At 53.5% G+C, this 24,049-nt stretch overlaps 1 protein-coding gene across 1 annotated transcript in view; it reads left to right on the top strand.

Moving 5' to 3' along the window:
* Nucleotides 1-24,049, top strand: part of LOC137360424 (myosin-7-like) — a gene marked incomplete at its 3' end in the record, with an annotated part of 37,796 nt that overhangs the window by 7,365 nt on the left and 6,382 nt on the right. Inside the window, exons 3-13 of the mRNA XM_068025878.1 lie at nt 291-434; nt 2,464-2,620; nt 5,336-5,363; nt 6,113-6,221; nt 7,497-7,589; nt 11,190-11,253; nt 12,274-12,372; nt 16,046-16,149; nt 18,914-19,052; nt 19,395-19,513; nt 19,813-19,962. Of these exons, the coding sequence (XP_067881979.1) occupies nt 291-434; nt 2,464-2,620; nt 5,336-5,363; nt 6,113-6,221; nt 7,497-7,589; nt 11,190-11,253; nt 12,274-12,372; nt 16,046-16,149; nt 18,914-19,052; nt 19,395-19,513; nt 19,813-19,962 (1,206 nt within the window). The remainder of the gene's footprint in view (nt 1-290; nt 435-2,463; nt 2,621-5,335; nt 5,364-6,112; nt 6,222-7,496; nt 7,590-11,189; nt 11,254-12,273; nt 12,373-16,045; nt 16,150-18,913; nt 19,053-19,394; nt 19,514-19,812; nt 19,963-24,049) is intronic.

The following is a 24,049-nucleotide window of genomic DNA, read 5'->3' as shown; positions in this document are numbered from 1 at the left end:
TCTTTCACAAAGCAATAAGTCACGTGAGCTGTCATTTCCCTTGCTGTTGCTTGGAAACAGGTGTCTTGCAGTCTGGCCCACTCAGTTCAAACACCAGGTTTCAGCATTCAGTGTTCACAGAAAAATCATTTTCCTCAGTCTTGTAAAAACACACAGAATTCGAAGCTTAAAAAGAACTCTTGTGACAGTGTGCGTGTGTGTGTCAGTGAGTGAGTGTGTGTGAGTCTGAGTGTGCGACACACAAAGACTCACACTGCCTTTGATGATGTTATTTTCCTTGCTGCCCACAGACGGTGGTGGTAAAGGAAGACGCCATATTGAATCAGAACCCTCCGAAGTTTGATAAGATCGAGGACATGGCCATGTTAACCTTCCTCCATGAACCCGCTGTGCTTTACAACCTCAAGGAACGCTATGCCGCTTGGATGATCTACGTGAGTGTGCATCACTCTCTCTCACTCTCCCTTTCACCCATCCATCCCCCTCTCCTCACTCCACCTTCCCCCCGGCCCCACTCCTTCCTCACCCTCCCTCCCTCTCCTCACTCCATCTCCATCTCCATCTCCCTTCCCTGCCCCTCTCTACACTCCCCCCTTCCTCCCTCCCTCTCCTTCCTTCTTCTCACTCCCCCCCTCGCTCCTTCTCTTTCCTCACTCCTTCCCGCTCCTCACCCACCTCCCCCCTCCCCTCCCCCTAATCTCTCTCTCCCCTCAACCCCCCTCCCACCCCTTACCCACTCCCTCCCACCCACCCTCTTACCCCTCCCTCCTGCCCTCTCTCCTTCCCTCCCTCCCCCCCTCTCTCCCTCCTCCTCCCCCTCCGACCCTCTCTCTTCCCCCTCTCCCCCTCTCTCTCGCTCCCTCTCTCTCTCCCCTTCTCTCTCCCTCTCCCTCCCTCTCCTTCCTTCTTCTCACTCCCCCCCTCGCTCCTTCTCTTTCCTCACTCCTTCCCTCTTCTCACCCACCTCCCCCCTCCCCTCCCCCTCATCTCTCCCTCCTCCTCCCCCTCCGACCCTCTCTCCTCCCTCTCTCCCCCCCTCTCTCTCCCCCTCTCTCTCTCCCCCTCTCTCTCTCCCCCTCTCTCTCTCCCCCTCTCTCTCTCCCCCTCTCCCTCCCCTCCCTCTCCCCCTCTCTCTCCCCCTCTCTCTCCCCCTCTCTCTCCCCCCCTCTCCCCCTTTCTCTTTCTCCTTCTCTCTCCCCTTCTCTCTTTCCCCCTCTCCCCCCCTCTCCCTCTCTCTCTCTCCCCCTCTCTCCCCTCCCTCTCCCCCTCTCTCCCCTCACTCTCCCCTCACTCTCCCCCCTCTCCCCCTCTCTCTTTCCCCTTCTCTCCCCTTCTCTCTCTCCCCTTCTCTCTCTCCCCCTCTCTCTCTCCCCCTCTCTCTCTCCCCTTCTCTCTCTCCCCTTCTCTCTCTCCCCTTCCCTCTCTCCCCTTCCCTCTCTCCCCTTCCCTCTCTCCCCTTCCCTCTCTCCCCTTCCCTCTCTCCCCTTCCCTCTCTCCCCTTCCCTCTCCCCCCCCTCTCCCCCTCTCTCTTCCCCTATCTCTCTTCCCATCTCTGCCTCCCCCTCTCTCTCTCCGCCTCTCCCTCTCCCTCTCCCCTATCTTTCTTCCGTCTCTCTCTCTCCCCCCACTCTCTCTTCTCCCCTCTCTCTTCTCCCCTCTCTCTCTCTCCCCCTCTATATCTCCCTCTCTCTCTCTCCCCCCTCGCTCCTCTCTCTTCCCCTCTCTCTCTCGCCCCCTCTCTCTCTCTCTCTCTCTCCCTCTCTCTCTGTCTCTCCCCCTCTCTCTCCCCTCTTTCTCTCTGTCCCCCTCTCTCTCTCCCTCTCTTTGCCCCTCTCTCTTTCTCCCCCTCGCTCTGCCCCTCTCTCTCACTCCCCCCCTCTCTCTCTCTCTCCCCATCTCTCCCTCTCTCTCTCTCTTCCCCTCTCTCTCTCTCCCCCTCTCTCTTTCTCTCCCCCCTCTATCTCTCGCGCCCTCTCTCTCTCCATCTCCCCCTCTCTCTCTCCTCTCACTCCCCCTCTTTCTCTCTCTCCCCCTCTCCATTTCCCTCTCTCTCTCTATCTCTGTGCCCCCCTCTCTGTCTGTCTCTTCCTCTCTCACCCCCCCCTCTCTCTCTCTCCCTCTCTCTCTCTCTCGCCCCCTCTCTCTCTCTCCCCCCTTCTCTCTCTCTCCCCCTCTCTCCCTCTCTCTCTCTCCCCTCTCTGTCTCTCCCTCTCTTCCCCCCTCTCTCTCTCCCCCCCTCTCTCTTCCCCCCCTCTCTCTTCCCCCCTCTCTCTTCCCCCTCTCTCTCCCCCTCTCTCTATCTCTCCCTCTCTCTCTCTCTCTCTCCCTCTCTCTCTCCATCTCTCCCTCTCTCTCTCCCCCTCCTCTCTCTCTCTTTCTCTTGGTGTGACCAGCTGAAGCCCCTGTCATTCCTCCTGATTGACCATCTCCTTGTTTTCCCTCCTCCTCCTTGTCCTGTTACAGACATATTCCGGATTGTTCTGTGTGACCGTGAACCCTTACAAGATGCTGCCGGTCTACAGCGCGCAGGTGGTAGCTGCCTACCGCGGGAAAAAGCGTGCAGAGGCCCCTCCGCACATCTTCTCCATCTCAGATAACGCCTATCAGTACATGCTGACAGGTACGCGGGGGGAAGTGGGGGTGGGGGGAGGAGTACGTAGGAGAAGTGGGGAGAGTGGGGGAAGATTCCTTCAAAAGGAGCAAACACAGTGGGGTGAATGAGAAAAGGACAGTGGAAACCGTGTGTCAGCTAGAGACTAATGGTATGCACATTGATCTTGGGGTCACCTAGAGACTAATAGTAAACACGTTGACCTTGGGTCACCTAGAGATTAATGGTAAACACGCTGACCTTGGGGTCACCTAGAGATTAATGGTATACACACTGATCTTGGGGTCACCTAGAGACTAATGGTAAATACGCTGATCTTGGGTCACCTAGAGATTAATAGTAAACACACTGATCTTGGGGTCACCTAGAGACTAATGGTAAATACGTTGATCTTGGGTCACCTAGAGACTAATAGTAAATATGTTGATCTTGGGTCACCTAGAGATTAATGGTAAATACACTGATCTTGGGGTCACCTAGAGACTAATGGTAAATATGCTGATCTTGGGTCACCTAGAGATTAATGGTAAACACGCTGACCTTGGGGTCACCTAGAGACCAATGGTAAATATGCTGATCTTGGGTCACCTAGAGATTAATGGTAAATACGCTGATCTTGGGTCACCTAGAGATTAATGGTAAATACGCTGATCTTGGATCACCTAGAGACTAATAGTAAACACGCTGACCTTGGGGTCACCTAGAGATTAATGGTAAATACGCTGATCTTGGATCACCTAGAGACTAATAGTAAACACGCTGACCTTGGGGTCACCTAGAAATTAATGGTAAATACGCTGATCTTGGATCACCTAGAGATTAATGGTATACACACGGATCTTGAGGTCACCTGGAGACTAATAGTAAACACGCTGACCTTGGGGTCACCTAGAGACTAATGGTAAATACGCTGATCTTGGGTCACCTAGAGATTAATAGTAAACACACTGATCTTGGGGTCACCTAGAGACTAATGGTAAATACGTTGATCTTGGGTCAGCTAGAGACTAATAGTAAATATGTTGATCTTGGGTCACCTAGAGATTAATGGTAAATACACTGATCTTGGGGTCACCTAGAGACTAATGGTAAATATGCTGATCTTGGGTCACCTAGAGATTAATGGTAAACACGCTGACCTTGGGGTCACCTAGAGACCAATGGTAAATATGCTGATCTTGGGTCACCTAGAGATTAATGGTAAACACGCTGATCTTGGGTCACCTAGAGATTAATGGTAAATACGCTGATCTTGGATCACCTAGAGACTAATAGTAAACACGCTGACCTTGGGGTCACCTAGAGATTAATGGTAAATACGCTGATCTTGGATCACCTAGAGACTAATAGTAAACACGCTGACCTTGGGGTCACCTAGAAATTAATGGTAAATACGCTGATCTTGGATCACCTAGAGATTAATGGTATACACACGGATCTTGAGGTCACCTGGAGACTAATAGTAAACACGCTGACCTTGGGGTCACCTAGAGACTAATGGTAAATACGCTGATCTTGGGTCACCTAGAGATTAATAGTAAACACACTGATCTTGGGGTCACCTAGAGACTAATGGTAAATACGTTGATCTTGGGTCACCTAGAGACTAATAGTAAATATGTTGATCTTGGGTCACCTAGAGATTAATGGTAAATACACTGATCTTGGGGTCACCTAGAGACTAATGGTAAATATGCTGATCTTGGGTCACCTAGAGATTAATGGTAAACACGCTGACCTTGGGGTCACCTAGAGACCAATGGTAAATATGCTGATCTTGGGTCACCTAGAGATTAATGGTAAACACGCTGATCTTAGATCACCTAGAGACCAATGGTAAATATGCTGATCTTGGGTCACCTAGAGATTAATGGTAAACACGCTGATCTTGGATCACCTAGAGACGAATGGTAAATATGCTGATCTTGGGTCACCTAGAGATTAATGGTAAACACGCTGATCTTGGATCACCTAGAGACCAATGGTAAATATGCTGATCTTGGGTCACCTAGAGATTAATGGTATACACACTGATCTTGGGGTCACCTGGAGACTAATAGTAAACACGCTGACCTTGGGGTCACCTAGAAATTAATGGTAAATACGCTGATCTTGGGTCACCTAGAGATTAATGGTATACACACTGATCTTGGGGTCACCTGGAGACTAATAGTAAACACGCTGACCTTGGGTCACCTACAGACTAATGGTATTCAGATCAGTCCTAGGCTCATTTACAGGGTAGGGAGGAGGTTCACGAAGACAGGACCAGAGTGAGGGACGACAATTAGGAGGTGAGGTTCGAAATGTTTGGACTGTTCTCCTTGGAACTGAGAATGTAACAAAGCAGCCGAATGGAAATTTTCAAACTCTTCCCTCCGGCGAGTGGGTGAATTAAACAGAAGTCGTGGATTAAAAACCATCGTGTAAAGATTTAGTGGGGAGATGTCGAGAGGTTCCCTCGCTCTCAGGGACTTGTCGGTATCTGGAATGCTGGATCGGAAAAGCCGGAGATGCTGTTTCCATTGATAATTACAAATGGAAGTTGGAGCAGTCGGAGAGGAGGAAGAATAAAGAGGATGACAGAAAATAAACAAGGGATGTGGGGTAAACAAAACCACTATTTCAAAGAGCTAGCACAGTGATGATGGGCAGAAAGGGGATACCTGTGTTGTCATTGTATTAATTTAAATGGAGACACTAATTTTTCTTTTCTCTAAACAGACAGAGAAAATCAATCCATCCTGATCACGTAAGTATATTTACTTAATTTAGCATATGTTAAATCTACACTGTTCCCATCAAACACTCCCAGGACAGGTACAGCACAGGGTTAGATACAGAGTAAAGCTCCCTCTACACTGTCCCCATCAAACACTCCCAGGACAGGTACAGTACGGGGTTAGATACAGAGTAAAGCTCCCTCTACACTGTCCCCCATCAAACACTCCCAGGACAGGTACAGTACGGGGGTTAGATACAGAGTAAAGCTCCCTCTACACTGTCCCCCATCAAACACTCCCAGGACAGGTACAGCACAGGGTTAGATACAGAGTAAAACTCTCTCTACACTGTCCCCCATCAAACACTCCCAGGACAGGTACAGCACGGGGGTTAGATACAGAGTAAAGCTCCCTCTACACTGTCCCCCATCAAACACTCCCAGGACAGGTACAGTACGGGGGTTAGATACAGAGTAAAGCTCCCTCTACACTGTCCCCCATCAAACACTCCCAGGACAGGTACAGTACGGGGTTAGATACAGAGTAAAGCTCCCTCTACACTGTCTCCATCAAACACTCCCAGGACAGGTACAGTACGGGGTTAGATACAGAGTAAAGCTCCCTCTACACTGTCCCCCATCAAACACTCCCAGGACAGGTACAGTACGGGGTTAGATACAGAGTAAAGCTCCCTCTACACTGTCCCCCATCAAACACTCCCAGGACAGGTACAGCACGGGGTTAGATACAGAGTGACGTTGGTTGTGTTCTCTCGCAGTGGTGAGTCCGGGGCAGGGAAGACTGTGAACACCAAACGGGTTATCCAGTATTTTGCCAGCATTGCCGCTGGAGCCTCAGCCAAAAAAGATGCAATTGCCAGCGGAAAGGTTGGTCAGCCTGCCGGCTCGGTTTGTCTGCCCGCTCGGTGCGTCTGCCGGCTCGGTGCGTCTGCCGGCTCGGTGTGTCTGCCATTTCGGTGCATCTGCTGTTTTGGTGCGTCTTCCGGTTCGGTGCATCTGCTTTGGGGAGTGGAAGAGAGCAGCAGGGACAGGGGGAGTGGGCGAGTTGTGGAGGGGGGAAGTCCCAGGTCTGGGCCTGGGCTTTACGTCAAGGAGGAAGGTGACTGAGGGAGGACTGAGCTGTGTGAGATTGACCCTGGGTCTGCTGCATGGAGCCCCCATCATCAACATCCTAGGGGTTACCATTGACCACAAACTGAACTGGAGTAGCCATATAACTACCGTGGCTACAAGAGCAGGTCAGAGGCTAGGAATCCTGCAGCGAGTAACGCACCTCCTGACTCCCCAAAGCCTGTCCACCATCTACAAGGCACAAGTCAGGAGTGTGATGGAATACTCTCCACTTGCCTGGATGGGTGCAGCTCCAACAACACTCAAGAAGCTCGACACCATCCAGGACAAAGCAGCCCACTTGATTGGCACCCCATCTACAAACATTCACTCCCTCCACCACCGACACACAGTGACAGCAGTGTGTACCATCTACAAGATGCACTGCAGCAATGCACCAAGGCTCCTTAGACAGCACCTTCCAAACCCACGACCTCTACCACCTAGAAAGACAAGGGCAGCAGATGCATGGGAACACCGCCACCTGCAAGTTCCCCTCCAAGTCACACACCATCCTGACTTGGAGCTATATCACCGTTCCTTCACTGTCGCTGGGTCAAAATCCTGGAACTCCCTGACTAACAGCACTGTGCGTGTACCTACCCCACATGGACTGCAGCGGTTCAAGAAGGCAGCTCACCACCACCTTCTCAAGGGCAATTAGGGATGGGCAATAAATGCTGGCCTGGCCAGTGACGCCCACATCCCATGAATGAATAATAAAAAGCACCAGGAGTGTCTGGGAGCAGTTCTGGGCACCACACCTGAGGAAGGAGACAAAGGCCCCAGAGAGATTGCAGTATAGATTTACCAGAACGATGCCTGAACTCCAAGTGTTAAATTACAAGATGAGATTACAGAAACTAGGGTTGGTTTTCCCGGAATTTAGAAAGTTTAAGCAGTGATTGGATGGAAGTTTTCAAGACTATTTCCACTGCTATGGGGGTTCGTGGCTGGCAGGAGAGGAATTTAGGAGCTGATCTCTGACCCTGACCTCCTTACCTTTGACCCATCCCCACCTCTCTTTGACAGGGCACCCTGGAGGATCAAATTATTCAGGCCAATCCTGCCCTGGAGGCCTTCGGCAACGCGAAAACTCTGCGGAATGACAACTCTTCCCGATTCGTAAGTACTTGCATTTCTCGAGCGCCTGTCACAACCACAGGGTCACCCAAAGAGCTTCAAGGCCAATAATGTAATGTGGGCAGCAACTTTGTACACAGCAAGCTCCAAAATCAGTACTGGCCCTCCGACAGTGCAGCACTCCCTCAGTACTGACCCTCCGACAGTGCGGCGCTCCCTCAGTACTGACCCTCCGACAGTGCGGCACTCCCTCAGTACTGACCCTCCGACAGTGCGGCGCTCCCTCAGTACTGACCCTCCGACAGTGCGGCACTCCCTCAGTACTGACCCTCCGACAGTACGACACTCCCTCAGTACTGACCCTCCGACAGTGCGGCGCTCCCTCAGTACAGACCCTCTGACAGTGCGACGCTCCCTCAGTACTGACCCTCCGACAGTGCGGCACTCCCTCAGTACTGACCCTCCAACAGTGCAGCACTCCCGCAGTACTGACCCTCCGACAGTGCGACGCACCCTCAGTACTGTCCCTCCGACAGTGCGGTGCTCCTTCAGTACTGACCCTTCGACAGTGCGGATCTCCCTCGGTACTGACCCTCTGACAGTGCGGCACTCCCTCAGTACTGACCCTCCGACAGTGCGGCACTCCCTCAGGACTGACCCTCCGACAGTGCGGCGCTCCCTCAGTACTGACCCTCCGACTTTGCGGTGCTCCCTCAGTACTGACCCTCCGACAATGCGGTGCTCCCTCAGTACTGACCCTCCGACAGTGCGGTGCTCCCTCAGTACTGACCCTCCGACAGCATGGCGCTCCCTCAGTACTGACCCTCCGACAGTGCGGCGCTCCCTCAGTACTGACCCTCCGACTTTGCGGTGCTCCCTCAGTACTGACCCTCCGACAGTGCGGTGCTCCCTCAGTACTGACCCTCCGACAGTGCGGTGCTCCCTCAGTACTGATCCTCCGACAGTGCGGCGCTCCCTCAGTACTGATCCTCCGACAGTGCGGCGCTCCCTCAGTACTGCCCCTCCAACAGTGCGGCGCTCCCTCAGTACTGACCCTCCGACAGTGCGGCACTCCCTCAGTACTGACCATCGGACAATGCAGCACTCCCTCAGTACTGATCCTCCGACAGTGCGGCACTCCCTCAGTACTGACCCTCCGACAATGCAGCACTCCCTCAGTACTGACCCTCCGACAATGCAGCACTCCCTCAGTACTGACCATCGGACAGTGCGGCACTGCCTCAGTACTGATCCTCCGACAGTGCGGCACTCCCTCAGTACTGACCCTCCAACAGTGCGGCGCTCCCTCAGTACTGACCCTCCGACAGTGCGGCACTCCCTCAGTACTGACCCTCCGACAATGCAGCACTCCCTCGGTACTGACCATCGGACAGTGCGGCACTCCCTCAGTACTGACCCTCCAACAGTGCTGCGCTCCCTCAGTACTGACCCTCTGACAGTGCGGCACTCCCTCAGTACTGACCATCGGACAGTGCGGCACTCCCTCAGTACTGACCCTCCAACAGTGCGGCACTCCCTCAGTACTGACCATCGGACAGTGCGGCACTCCCTCAGTACTGACCCTCCAACAGTGCGGCACTCCCTCAGTACTGACCCTCTGACAGTGCGGCACTCCCTCAGTACTGACCCTCCAACAGTGCGGCACTCCCTCAGTACTGACCCTCTGACAGTGCGGCACTCCCTCAGTACTGACCCTCCGACAGTGCGGCACTCCCTCAGTACTGACCCTCCGACAGTGCGGCACTCCCTCAGTACTGACCCCCAGCCACATATGGAGATATTAGCGACAGGCGACCAAAAGCTCGGTCAAAGAGGGAGGTTTTAAGGAGCGTCTTAAAGGAGGGGAGAGAGAGAGAGGTTTCGGGATGCAATTCCAGATCTTCGGGCCCAGGGAGCCGAAGGCACGACCGCCAATGGTGGAGCGATGGCAATCGGGGGATGGGCAAGAGGCCGGAATTGGAGGAGCGCAGGGATCTCGGTGGGTTGTAGGGGCTGGAGAAGGGTCCAGAGATAGGGAGGGGTGTAGTGGCTGGAGGAGGTTATAGAGATAGGGAGGGTTGTAGGGGCTGGAGGAGGTTACAGAGATGGGGAAGGTTGTAGGAGCTGGAGGAGGTTACAGAGTTGGGTGGGATGTCGGGACTGGAGAAAGTAACAGAGAAAGGGAGGGTTGTGGTGACTGAAGGGATGGCCTTCGATGGGAGAGTTAGGGGATTGGAGGGATGGTCTTTGATGGGAGAGTTAGGGGACTGGAGGGATGGTCTTCAATGGGAGAGTTAGGGGACTGGAGGGATGGTCTTTGATGGGTGGGGTAGGGGACTGGAGGGATGGTCTTCAATGGGAGAGTTAGGGGACTGGAGGGATGGTCTTTGATGGGTGGGGTAGGGGACTGGAGGGATGGTCTTCAATGGGAGAGTTAGGGGACTGGAGGGATGGTCTTCAATGGGAGAGTTAGGGGACTGGAGGGATGGTCTTTGATGGGAGAGTTAGGGGACTGGAGGGCTGGTCTTCAATGGGAGAGTTAGGGGACTGGAGGGATGGTCTTCAATGGGAGAGTTAGGGGACTGGAAGGATGGTCTTCGATGGGAGAGTTAGGGAACTGGAGGGATGTCCTTCAATGGGAGAGTTAGGGGACTGGAGGGATGATCTTCAATGGGAGAGTTAGGGGACAGGAGGGTTGGTCTTTGATGGGAGAGTTAGAGGACTGGAGGGATGGTCTTTGATGGGAGAGTTAGGGGACAGGAGGGATGGTCTTCGATGCGAGAGTTAAGGGACTGGAGTGATGGTCTTACATGGGAGAGTTTGGGGACTGGAGGGATGGTCTTCAATGGGAGAGTGTGGGGTCTGGAGGGATGGTCTTTGATGGGAGAGTGTGGGGACTAGAGGGATGGTCTTTGATGGAAGTGTGTGGGGACTGGAGGGATGGTCTTTGATGGGAGAGTGTGGGGACTGGAGGGATGGTCTTTGATGGGAGAGTGTGGGGACTGGAGGGATGGTCTTTGATGGGAGGGGTAGGGGTCTGGAGGGATGGTCTTTGATGGGAGAGTTGGAAGACTGGAGGGATGGTCTTTGATCGGAGGGGTAGGGGTCTGGAGGGATGGTCTTTGATGGGAGAGTTAGAGGACTGGAGGGATGGTCTTTGATGGGAGGGGTCAGGGACTGGAGGGATGGTCTTTGATGGGAGAGTTGGAAGACTGGAGGGATGGTCTTTGATCGGAGGGGGAGGGGACTGGAGGGATGGTCTTTGATCGAAGAGTGTGGGGACTGGAGGGATGGTCTTTGATGGGAGGGGTAGGGGACTGGAGGGATGGTCTTTGATGGGAGGGGTAGGGGACTGGAGGGATGGACTTTGATGGGAGGGGTAGGGGTCTGGAGGGATGGTCTTTGATGGGAGAGTTAGAGGACTGGAGCGATGGTCTTTGATGGGAGGGGTAGGGGTCTGGAGGGATGGTCTTTGATGGGAGAGTTAGAGGACTGGAGCGATGGTCTTTGATGGGAGGGGTAGGGGAGTGGAGGGATAGTCTCCATTACCCGACATGTCAGTGAATGTTTTTCGGGAAAGTCTGCTCCTGGTGCGAGTGATTTCTTGGAGATACCGCCTCAGTCTACTTTTCTCCTCCTCAGGGTAAATTCATCCGAATTCACTTCGCAGCCTCGGGGAAGCTTGCGTCTGCAGACATTGAGACCTGTAAGTGATCGTGAGCGCCTGGGGACGAGGGACGGAGGGAGGGAGAGAGGGAGGCAGCTCTGTCGGGAGGTCTGGGGGAGCCAGGCGCAGGAGCAGACTGGAGAGGGAGGGATGGTAGTGGGGCTTGAACAGCAGGGAGTGCTCCTCAGAGGCAGGTTCTGGGTTGTGGGAACAGGAGGAGCCCATTCTGCCCCTCCTCAAGCCGGTTACACAGGAACAGGAGGAGGCCATTCAGCCCCTCCTCGAGCCTGTGACACAGGAACAGGAGGAGGCCATTCAGCCCCTCCTCGAGCCTGTTACACAGGAACAGGAGGAGACCATTCTGCCCTTCCTCGAGCCTGTTGCACAGGAACAGGAGGAGGCCATTCAATCCTTCCTTGAGCCTGTTACACAGGAACAGGAGGAGCCCATTCTGCCCCTCCTCGAGCCTGTTACACAGGAACAGGAGAAGGCCATTCTGCCCTTCCTCGAGCCTGTTACACAGGAACAGGAGGAGGCCATTCAATCCTTCCTTGAGCCTGTTACACAGGAACAGGAGGAGCCCATTCTGCCCCTCCTCGAGCCTGTTACACAGGAACAGGAGAAGGCCATTCTGCCGCACCTTGAGCCTGTTACACTGGAACAGGAGGAGGCCATTCAGCCCCTCCTCGAGCCTGTTACGCAGGAACAGGAGAAGGCCATTCTGCCCCTCCTCGAGCCTGTTACACAGGAACAGGAGAGGGCCATTCAGCCCCTCCTCCAGCCTGTTACACAGGAACAGGAGGAGCCCATTCTGCCCCTCCTCTATAATTTCAACAGGGAATTGAGGCAGATTTGTGCCTTCACTTCAGGGCTTTTCATCTTATCCATTACCCAGTCACTATCAGTTGCCACTTGTCTTCAATAAATCTCCAGAATTCAACACTGAAAAATGAGATGTTGAGGAGAGTGAGGTGAGGGGTCTCGGAATGCTGCCTATCGAAGGTTGACTCAATGCCAGTGGGAGGTCAAACTAATATATTGTGTTTCCTTGTCGTGCAGATCTTCTAGAGAAGTCCCGGGTAATCTTCCAGCTAAAGGCCGAGAGAAATTATCACATCTTCTACCAGATCCTGTCCAACAAGAAACCCGAGCTCCTCGGTATGTCCCACAATATCCCTCATCCCCTCGTCCCATCTCCCTCAATCCCACCTCTCTCAATGCCACCTCTCTCAATCCCACCCACACACCTTCTCCCCAATATCCCTTAACCCCACCTACCAACCTCCTCCCCATATCCCTCAATCCCCATTTACCCACCTCCTCAACCTCCCCCTCAATCCCCATTTACCCACCTCCTCCACCTCCCCCTCAATCCTCACCGACCCACCTCCTCCACCTCCCCCTCAATCCTCACCTACCCACCTCCTCCACCTCTTCCTCAGTCCTCACCTGCCCACCTACTCCACCTCCCCCTCAATCCTCGCCTACCCACCTCCTCCATCTCTTCCTCAGTCCTCACCTGCCCACCTCCTCCACCTCTCCCTCAATCCCCACCTGCCCACCTCCTCCCCATACCCCTCAATCCCCACATAACCACCTCCTCCCCATAGCCCTCAATCAGCACCTACCCATCTCCTCCCCATATCCCTCAATCCCCACCAACCCACCTCCTCCGCATATCCCCCAATCCCTACCTACCCACCTCCTCCCCATATCCCTCAATCCCCACGTACCCACCTCCTCCCCATATCCCTCAATCCCTACCTACCCACCTCCTCCCCATATCCCTCAATCCCCACCTACCCACCTCCTCCCCATATCCCTCAATCCTCACTTACCCACCTCCTCCCCATATTCCCCAATCCCCACCGACCCACCTCCTCGCCATATCCCTCAATCCCCACCGACCCACCTCCTCCCCATATCCCTCAATCCCTACCTACCCACCTCCTCCCCATATCCCTCAATCCTCACCTACCCACCTCTTCCCCATATCCCTCAATCCCCACCAACCCACCTCCTCCGCATATCCCCCAATCCCCACCTATGCACCTCCTCGCCATATCCCTCAATCCCCACCGACCCACCTCCTCCCCATATCCCTCAATCCCTACCTACCCACCTCCTCCCCATATCCCTCAATCCTCACCTACCCACCTCTTCCCCATATCCCTCAATCCCCACCTCCCCACCTCCTCCCCATATCCCTCAATCCCCACCTACCCACCTCCTCCCCATATCCCTCAATCCCCACCAACCCACCTCCTCCGCATATCCCCCAATCCCCACCTATGCACCTCCTCGCCATATCCCTCAATCCCCACCGACCCACCTCCTCCCCATATCCCTCAATCCCTACCTACCCACCTCCTCCCCATATCCCTCAATCCTCACCTACCCACCTCTTCCCCATATCCCTCAATCCCCACCTCCCCACCTCCTCCCCATATCCCTCAATCCCCACCTCCCCACCTCCTCCCCATATCCCTCAATCCCCACCAACCCACCTCCTCCCCATATCCCTCAATCCCCACCAACCCACCTCCTCCCCATATCCCTCAATCCCCACTTACCCACCTCTTCCACCTCTCCCTCCCTCCTCACCTCCTCCCCATATTCCCCAATCCTCACCTACCCACCTCCTCCCCATATCCCTCAATCCCCACCAACCCACCTCCTCCCCATATCCCTCAATCCCCACTTACCCACCTCTTCCACCTCTCCCTCCCTCCTCACCTCCTCCCCATATTCCCCAATCCTCACCTACCCACCTCCTCCCCATATCCCTCAATCCTCACCTACCCACCTCTTCCCCATATCCCTCAATCCCCACCTCCCCACCTCCTCCCCATATCCCTCAATCCCCACCTCCCCACCTCCTCCCCATATCCCTCAATCCCCACCAACCCACCTCCTCCCCATATCCCTCAATCCCCACTTACCCACCTCTTCCACCTCTCCCTCCCTCCTCACCTCCTCCCCATATTCCCCAATCCTCACCAACCCACCACCTCCCCATATCCCTCAATCCCCAACTCCCCATATCCCTCAATCCCCATTTACCCACCTCCTCCCCATATCCCTCAATCCCCATTTACCCACCTCCTCCACCTCTCCCTCAATCCTCACCTACCCACCTCCTCCCCATATCCCTCAATCCCCACTTACCCACCTCCTCCCCATATCCCTCAATCCCCACTTACCCACCTCCTCCACCTCTCCCTCAATCCCCACCTCCCCACATCCTCCCCATATCCTTCAAACCCCACCTACCCACCTCTTCCCCATATCCCTCAATCCCCACCTCCCCACCTCCTCCCCATATCCCTCAATCCTCACCTACCCACCTCTTCCCCATATCCCTCAATCCCCACCTCCCCACCTCCTCCCCATATCCCTCAATCCTCACCTACCCACCTCCTCCACCTCTCCCTCAATCCCCACTTACCCACCTCCTCCCCATATCCCTCAATCCCCACTTACCCACCTCCTCCCCATATCCCTCAATCCCCACTTACCCACCTCCTCCACCTCTCCCTCAATCCCCACTTACCCACCTCCTCCCCATATCCCTCAATCCCCACTTACCCACCTCCTCCCCATATCCCTCAATCCCCACTTACCCACCTCCTCCACCTCTCCCTCAATCCCCACTTACCCACCTCCTCCCCATATCCCTCAATCCCCACTTACCCACCTCCTCCACCTCTCCCTCAATCCTCACCTACCCACATCCTCCCTATATCCCTCAATCCCCAACTCCCCATATCTCTCAATCCCCATTTACCCACCTCCTCCACCTCTCCCTCAATCCTCACCTACCCACATCCTCCCTATATCCCTCAATCCCCAACTCCCCATATCCCTCAATCCCCACTTACCCACCTCCTCCCCATATCCCTCAATCCCCACTTACCCACCTCCTCCACCTCTCCCTCAATCCCCACTTACCCACCTCCTCCCCATATCCCTCAATCCCCACTTACCCACCTCCTCCACCTCTCCCTCAATCCTCACCTACCCACATCCTCCCTATATCCCTCAATCCCCAACTCCCCATATCTCTCAATCCCCATTTACCCACCTCCTCCACCTCTCCCTCAATCCTCACCTCCCCACCTCCTCCCCATATCCCTCAATCCCCACTTACCCACCTCCTCCACCTCTCCCTCAATCCTCACCTCCCCACCTCCTCCCCATATCCCTCAATCCCCATTTACCCACCTCCTCCACCTCTCCCTCAATCCTCACCTACCCACCCCCTCCCCATATCCCTCAATCCCCACTTACACACCACCCCCCCATATTCCTCAATCTCCACTTCCCCACCCCCTCCCCATATCCCTCAATCCCCACTTACACACCACCCCCCCATATTCCTCAATCTCCACTTCCCCACCTCCCCTCCCCATATTCCTCAATCCCCACTTACACACCTCCCCCCCATATCCCTCAATCCCCACTTACCCACCCCCTCCCCATATCCCTCAATCCCCACTTCCCCACCTCCCCCCCCATATTCCTCAATCCCCACTTACCCACCTCCTCCCCATATCCCTCAATCCCCACTTACCCACCTCCTCCCCATATCCCTCAATCCCCACTTACCCACCTCCTCCCCATATCCCTCAATCCCCACTTACCCACCTCCTCCCCCATATCCCTCAATCCCCAATTACCCACCTCCTCCCCACTCCCAATTAACCCCAAACCCTCTTCCTGGCAATTTCTGGCCATCAGTCAATCTATGATGAGTGTTTTTTTTTTATCTCTGACGTCTCCTCTCTCTCTCTCTCTCTCTCTTTCTTTTTCACTCATGTATCCTTCCCAGAAATGATGTTGGTCACCAATAACCCTTACGACTATTCGTTCATCTCCCAAGGAGAGACGACTGTCGCCTCCATTGATGATGGGGAGGAACTGATGTCCACGGACGTAAGTTTTGAAGGGGCTAAGATGTGCGGATGGCTACGGAGCACCCGAGGTGTCACAATTCGAAGGCCCAGAATCTAGGAGTTAAGAGCGTCGGGAAATAAGGAGGAGCAGGAGGAGGCCATTCGGCCCCTCAAGCCTGCTCCGCCATTCAATATGGCTGATCTTCTATCTCAACTCCATCTTCCCGCCCACTCTGCATATCCCTGCGTCCCCAGAAAACTCTCAACTCTGTCTTGAATATACTGAACGACGGAGTGTCCACAGCTCTCTAGGGTTAAGAATTCTCAAGATTCAGCCCTCTCCAAGGGAAGACTTTTCCCTTTGTGTCGTGAATAACTCTCTTTCAATGAGATCACCTCTCATTCTTCTAAACTCGAGAGAGTATTGGCCCATTCAACTCTTCATGGGACAACCCTCTCATTCCCAGGAATCAACCTCAGGACCCTGTGTTGCTGCCCCTCTGAGGGTTAAGAGGCCCTTTCCCCGCGGGGAATAGAGGTTGGTTAAATGTCTCTGGGCTGATATCACAGACCAGTTCCTGATCTGGAATGAGCCTGACTGGGTCCTCGGGGTGTACCAGTCTCAAGACTGGGTCCCACGGGAATTTCACACAGTCTTCCAGCACAGAAGGAGGCCATTCGGCCTTGCAGAGTCTGTGCTGGCTCCCTGAGAGAGCTGTTCAATTTGAGGCCCACTCCCCGGGATCCTCCCCCATCAAATGAGCCCACTGCTGGAGGCCTTGGAGAGGGTGCGGAGGGGGATTTACCGGAATGGTCCCGAGGATGAGGGACTTCAGTTTACGTGGAGAGACTGGGGTTGTTCTCCTTAGAGCCGGGGAGATGGGGAGTGAGGGAGATGGGGAGTTCGGTGATCTGACCCATTGTCTTTCCCGCTATTGATCTCAGAGTGGGGAGTGAGGGAGATGAGGAGGAGGTGGGTAGATGGGGAGTGAGGGAGATGGGGAGTTTGGTGATCTGACCCATTGTCTTTCCTGCTATTGATCTCAGAGTGGGTAGTGACGGAGATGAGGAGGAGGTGGGTAGGTGGGGATTGAGGGGGATGGGGAGAAGGCAGGTAGGTGGGGAGTGAGGGAGATGAGGAGGAAGTGGGTAGATGGGGAGTGAGGGAGATGGGGAGGAAGTGGGTAGGTGGGGATTGAGGGAGATGAGGAGGAGGTGGGGAGTGAGGGAGATGGGGAGGAGGTGGGTAGGTGGGAATTGAGGGAGATGAGGAGGTGGGGAGTGAGGGAGATGGGGAGTTTGGTGATCTGACCCATTGTCTTTCTCGCTATCGATCTCACAGTGGGGAGTGAGGGAGATAAGGAGGAGGTGGGTAGGTGGGGATTGAGGGAGATGAGGAGGAGGTGGGTACGTGGGGAGTGAGGGAGATGGGGGGTTTGGTGATCTGATCCATTGCCTTTCTCGCTATCGATCTCAGAGTGGGGAGTGAGGGAGATTGGGAGGAGGTGGGTACGTGGGGAGTGAGGGAGATGGGGAGTTTGGTGATCTGACCCATTGTCTTTCTCGCTATCGATCTCTCAGTGGGGAGTGAGGGAGATAAGGAGGAGGTGGGTAGGTGGGGATTGAGGGAGATGAGGAGGAGGTGGGTACGTGGGGAGTGAGGGAGATGGGGAGTTTGGTGATCTGACCCATTGTCTTTCTCGCTATCGATCTCTCAGTGGGGAGTGAGGGAGATAAGGAGGAGGTGGGTAGGTGGGGATTGAGGGAGATGAGGAGGAGTGGGTACGTGGGGAGTGAGGGAGATGGTGGTTTGGTGATCTGATCCATTGTCTTTCTCGCAATCGATCTCAGAGTGGGGAGTGAGGGAGATTGGGAGGAGGTGGGTAGGTGGGGATTGAGGGAGATGAGGAGGAGGTGGGTACGTGGGGAGTTAGGGAGATGGGGAGTTTGGTGATCTGATCCATTGTCCTTCTCGCTATCGATCTCTCAGTGGGGAGTGAGGGAGATTGGGAGGAGGTGGGTAGGTGGGGATTGAGGGAGATGGGGAGTTTGGTGATCTGATCCATTGTCTTTCTCGCAATCGATCTCAGAGTGGGGAGTGAGGGAGATTGGGAGGAGGTGGGTACGTGGGGAGTTAGGGAGATGGGGAGTTTGGTGATCTGATCCATTGTCTTTCTCGCAATCGATCTCAGAGTGGAGAGTGAGGGAGATTGGGAGGAGGTGGGTACGTGGGGAGTTAGGGAGATGGGGAGTTTGGTGATCTGATCCATTGTCTTTCTCGCAATCGATCTCAGAGTGGGGAGTGAGGGAGATTGGGAGGAGGTGGGTACGTGGGGAGTTAGGGAGATGGGGAGTTTGGTGATCTGATCCATTGTCTTTCTCGCAATCGATCTCAGAGTGGGGAGTGAGGGAGATTGGGAGGAGGTGGGTACGTGGGGAGTTAGGGAGATGGGGAGTTTGGTGATCTGATCCATTGTCTTTCTCGCAATCGATCTCAGAGTGGGGAGTGAGGGAGATTGGGAGGAGGTGGGTACGTGGGGAGTTAGGGAGATGGGGAGTTTGGTGATCTGATCCATTGTCTTTCTCGCAATCGATCTCAGAGTGGAGAGTGAGGGAGATTGGGAGGAGGTGGGCACGTGGGGAGTTAGGGAGATGGGGAGTTTGGTGATCTGATCCATTGTCTTTCTCGCAATCGATCTCAGAGTGGGGAGTGAGGGAGATTGGGAGGAGGTGGGTACGTGGGGAGTTAGGGAGATGGGGAGTTTGGTGATCTGATCCATTGTCTTTCTCGCAATCGATCTCAGAGTGCCTTTGATGTTCTGGGTTTTACTGCCGAGGAGAAAGTGGGAATCTACAAACTGACCGGGGCCATCATGCACTTCGGAAACATGAGGTTCAAAACCAAACAGCGTGAGGAACAGGCTGAGCCCGACGGGACTGAAGGTTGGTGCGAGGGACCATGTGGCCGACCTGCCTCCGGGGGGAAACGGGGCGTCTGAGTGCGGGGAAGTCCCTGAATTTAATGGCACTGGGGAGGGAGGGTGGGGGAGAGGCAGGGGAATGGCGAGTGGGAGGGAGGGTGTCGGACGGAGGGAGGAATTTGGGGGTTCTGCGCGGGATGGAGTTACGGTGGAGGGGGGGGGGGTGGTTTAGTGTTTACCGTGAGCTGGTCAGCAGAGAGCTGTCTGCTGAGCGGACGGAGGGATTTCGAGGCCAGGGATGGGGTTTTGTGATCTGTTCCTTTCATTTTGCGTCACACTGCAATCTTGTCTTTCTGCCTTTCAGAGGCTGATAAATCGGCCTATCTGATGGGACTGAACTCTGCCGATTTACTGAAGGGGCTGTGTCACCCCCGCGTCAAGGTGGGGAACGAGTACGTCACCAAAGGACAGAACGTCCAGCAGGTAGCCCGGCCTCTACATTCCACCCACTCTCCTCCATTTAATACATCAAACCCAACCATCATCATTCCCCTCATCCCTCTGCCTGGAATCGGGGTGGGGACAGGCGGGAAGATTGTGCCCCATTCCCCACCGTTGCAACCCCATTGGACACCACCTTGGGATCCTTCACGCCTGGCAAAGCCTCAGGCTCCAGCCTTACCCCAGATATCCCAAATTCCGACGGGCAGTCTCGCTCCCACACCCCATTCCCGCACACACTAATTCATACCCCAGCTCACAACATGTTTAATCTCTCACAGGTGTCCTATTCCACTGGAGCCCTGGCAAAATCCGTCTATGAGAAGATGTTTAACTGGATGGTGGTGAGAATTAATCAGTCACTGGAAACTAAACTGCCGAGGCAGTACTTCATTGGAGTCTTAGACATTGCGGGCTTTGAGATCTTTGACGTGAGTATCAACACATCACAAATAGATCATTATCTCTCTACACTGTCCCCATCAAACACTCCCAGGACAGGTACAGTACGGGGGTTAGATACAGAGTAAAACTCTCTCTACACTGTCCACATCAAACACTCCCAGGACAGGTACAGCACGGGGGTTAGATACAGAGTAAAGCTCCCTCTACACTGTCCACATCAAACACTCCCAGGACAGGTACAGTACGGGGGTTAGATACAGAGTAAAGCTCCCTCTACACTGTCCACATCAAACACTCCCAGGACAGGTACAGTACGGAGTTAGATACAGAATAAAGCTCCCTCGACACTGTCCCCCATCAAACACTCCCAGGACAAGTACAGTACGGGGGTGAGATACAGAGTAAAGCTCCCTCTACACTGTCCCCCATCAAACACTCCCAGGACAGCTACAGTACGGGGGTTAGATACAGAGTAAAGCTCCCTCTACACTGTCCCCATCAAACACTCCCAGGACAGGTACAGCACGGGGTTAGATACAGAGTAAAGCTCCCTCTACACTGTCCCATCAAATGGTCCCAGGACAGGTACAGCACAGGTTTAGATACAGAGTAGAAAAAAATGGGTTAGAAAAAAAAAACGGGGGTTAGATACAGAGTAAAGCTCCCTCTACACTGTCCCCATCAAACACTCCCAGGACAGGTACAGTACGGGGGTTAGATACAGAGTAAAGCTCCCTCTGCACTGTCCACATCAAACACTCCCAGGACAGGTACAGTACGGGGTTAGATACAGAGTAAAGCTCCCTCTACACTGTCCCCATCAAACACTCCCAGGACAGATACAGCATGGGTTAGATACAGAGTGAAACTCTCTCTACACTGTCCACATCAAACACTCCCAGGACAGGAACAGCACAGGGGGTAGATACAGAGTAAAGCTCCCTCAATACTGTCTTTCTACAGTACAGTTACCTGACATTTCCCGTTTAATGGCAATTTAAAAAAAAAAAACGGGGGTTAGATACAGAGTAAAGCTCCCTCTACACTGTCCACATCAAACACTCCCAGGACAGGTACAGTACGGGGGTTAGATACAGAGTAAAGCTCCCTCTACACTGTCCACATCAAACACTCCCAGGACAGGTACAGTACGGGGGTTAGATACAGAGTAAAGCTCCCTCTACACTGTCCCCATCAAACACTCCCAGGACAGGTACAGTACGGGGGTTAGATACAGAGTAAAGCTCCCTCCACACTGTCCACATCAAACACTCCCAGGACAGGTACAGTACGGGGTTAGATACAGAGTGAAACTCTCTCTACACTGTCCACATCAAACACTCCCAGGACAGGTACAGCACGGGGGTTAGATACAGAGTAAAGCTCCCTCTACACTGTCCACATCAAACACTCCCAGGACAGGTACAGTACGGGGGTTAGATACAGAGTAAAGCTCCCTCTACACTGTCCACATCAAACACTCCCAGGACAGGTACAGTACGGGGTTAGATACAGAGTAAAGCTCCCTCTACACTGTCCCCATCAAACACTCCCAGGACAGATACAGCATGGGTTAGATACAGAGTAAAACTCTCTCTACACTGTCCCATCAAAATGATTAAAAAAAATAAAAAAAAATGAGTTTAGACAAGAGGCCAGAATTAGAGGAGTTCAGAGATCTCGGAGGGTTGTAGGGACTGGAGGAGGTTACTGAAATAGGGTGGGTTGTAGGGACTGGAGGAGGTTAGAGAGATTGGGAGGGTCGTAGGGGCTGGAGGAGGTTACAGAGATAGGGAGGGTTGTAGGGGCTGGAGGAGGTTACAGAGATAGGGAGGGTTGTAGGGGACTGGAGGAGGTTACAGAGATAGGGAGGGTTGGAGGGGACTGGAGGAGGTTACAGAGAAAGGGAGGGTTGTCGGGGACTGGAGGAGGTTACAGAGATAGGGAGGGTTGTAGGGGACTGGAGGAGGTTACAGAGATAGGGAAGGTTGTAGGGATTGGAGGAGGTTACAGAGATAGGGAAGGTTGTCGGGGCTGGAGGAGGTTACAGAGATAGGGAGGGTTGTCGGGACTGGAGGAGGTTACAGAGAAAGGGAGGGTTGTAGGGGACTGGAGGAGGTTACAGAGATAGGGAGGGTTGTAGGGGACTGGAGGAGGTTACAGAGATAGGGAGGGTTGTAGGGGCTGGAGGAGGTTACAGAGATAGGGAGGGTTGTCGGGGCTGGAGGAGGTTCGAAAGAAAGGGAGGGTTGTCGGGACTGGAGGAGGTTACAGAGAAAGGGAGGGTTGTAGGGACTGGAGGAGGTTACAGAGATAGGGAGGGTTGTGGGGACTGAAGGAGGTTACAGAGATAGGGAGGGTTGTAGGGACTGGAGGAGGTTACAGAGATAGGGAGGATTGTAGGGACTGGAAGAGGTTACAGAGATAGGGAGGATTGTAGGGACTGGAGGAGGTTACAGAGACAGGGAGGGTTGTAGCGATTGGAAGAGGTTACAGAGATAGGGAGGGTTGTCGGGACTGGAGGAGGTTACAGAGATAGGGAGGGTTGTAGGGACTGGAGGATGTTACAGAGATAGGGAGGGTTGTAGGGGCTGGAGGAGGTTACAGAGATAGGGAGGGTTGTAGGGGCTGGAGGAGGTTACAGAGATAGGGAGGGTTGTAGGGGCTGGAGGAGGTTACAGAGATAGGGAGGGTTGTGGGGACTGGCGGAGGTTACAGAGATAGGGAGGGTTGTGGGGACTGGAGGAGGTTACAGAGATAGGGAGGGTTGTAGGGACTGGAGGAGGTTACAGAGATAGGGAGGGTTGTAGGGACTGGAGGAGGTTACAGAGAAAGGGAGGGTTGTAGGGGACTGGAGGAGGTTACAGAGAAAGGGAGGGTTGTAGGGGACTGGAGGAGGTTACAGAGAAAGGGAGGGTTGTAGGGGACTGGAGGAGGTTACAGAGATAGGGAGGGGTGAGGTGCTCTGGAGGGATTTGAAAACAAGGATGAGAATTTTAAAATCGAGGTGTTCCAGAACCGGGAGCCAGTGTCGGTCAGCGAGTACAGGGGGTGACGGGTGAACGGGACTCGGTGTGAGTTAGATCTTTAAGGAGAGGATAAAGTTAAAAAAATAAACTTTTGATCTATAACGAGGGCGTTTAATACTGCAGAAAAACTCGAGGAATATAAAACACCAAATTAGAAAGGGAGTTAAGAAAGCAAAGAGAGGGCATGAAAAATATTAGTAGGTAAAAGTGAGGAAAACCCAGAGATATTTGATAAATACATAGAGCAAGAGGAAAGCTACGAGGGACCATAACGGTAACCTGTCTGTGGAGTTGGAGGAGTTTGGTTCTTAATGAATATATGGCATCTATTTTACAAATGAGAGGGGCGATACAGACACTGAACTCAAGGAGGAGGAGTGTTAAGTATTGGATGAAATTAACACAGTGAGAAAGTATTAAGGGGTTTAACATCTTTGAAAATGGATAAATCCCCAGGCCCAGGTGAAATGTATCCTCGGCTATTCAGAGAAGAAATAGCAGAGGCTCTGACCATCATTTTCCAATCCTCTCTGGCTGTAGGTGTGGTGCCAGACGACTGGAGGACAGCTGTTTAATGGTGGGAACATCATTGGAAAAAATTCTGAGACAGGATAAGTCTTCATTTAAAAAGACACGTCTTATCAAAGACAGCACGGATTGTTAAGGGAATGTTGTGTCTGACTAACATGACTGAATTTTTTGAGGAGGCAACAAGGAGGGTTGATGAGGGTCGTGCATTTGATGTAGTTTACATGGATTGTAGCAAGGCTTTTAATAAGGTTCCACATGACAGACTGGTTATGGGATCTGAGGCAAAGTGACAAGTTGGATCCAAAATTGGCTCAGAGGCAGAAAGCAAAGGGTAATGGTCAAGGGGTGTTTTTGTGACTGGAAGGCTGTTTCCAGTGGGGTTCCACAGGGCTCAGTGCTGGGTCATTTACTTTCCGTGGTTTATATCAATGATTCGGACTTGAATGATGTCCATTCTGGCCTTGAATTTCTGTGAGTCAGGATACAGGACCAGTGGGAGTTTTTAACCGGTCAGGATACAGGACCAGTGGGAGTTTTTAACCGGTCAGGATAC

This window comes from Heterodontus francisci, unplaced genomic scaffold (assembly GCF_036365525.1).
Source record: "Heterodontus francisci isolate sHetFra1 unplaced genomic scaffold, sHetFra1.hap1 HAP1_SCAFFOLD_1359, whole genome shotgun sequence".
In the NCBI taxonomy this organism is placed as follows: domain Eukaryota; kingdom Metazoa; phylum Chordata; class Chondrichthyes; order Heterodontiformes; family Heterodontidae; genus Heterodontus; species Heterodontus francisci.
This window is presented reverse-complemented; position numbering and strand designations above follow the sequence as displayed.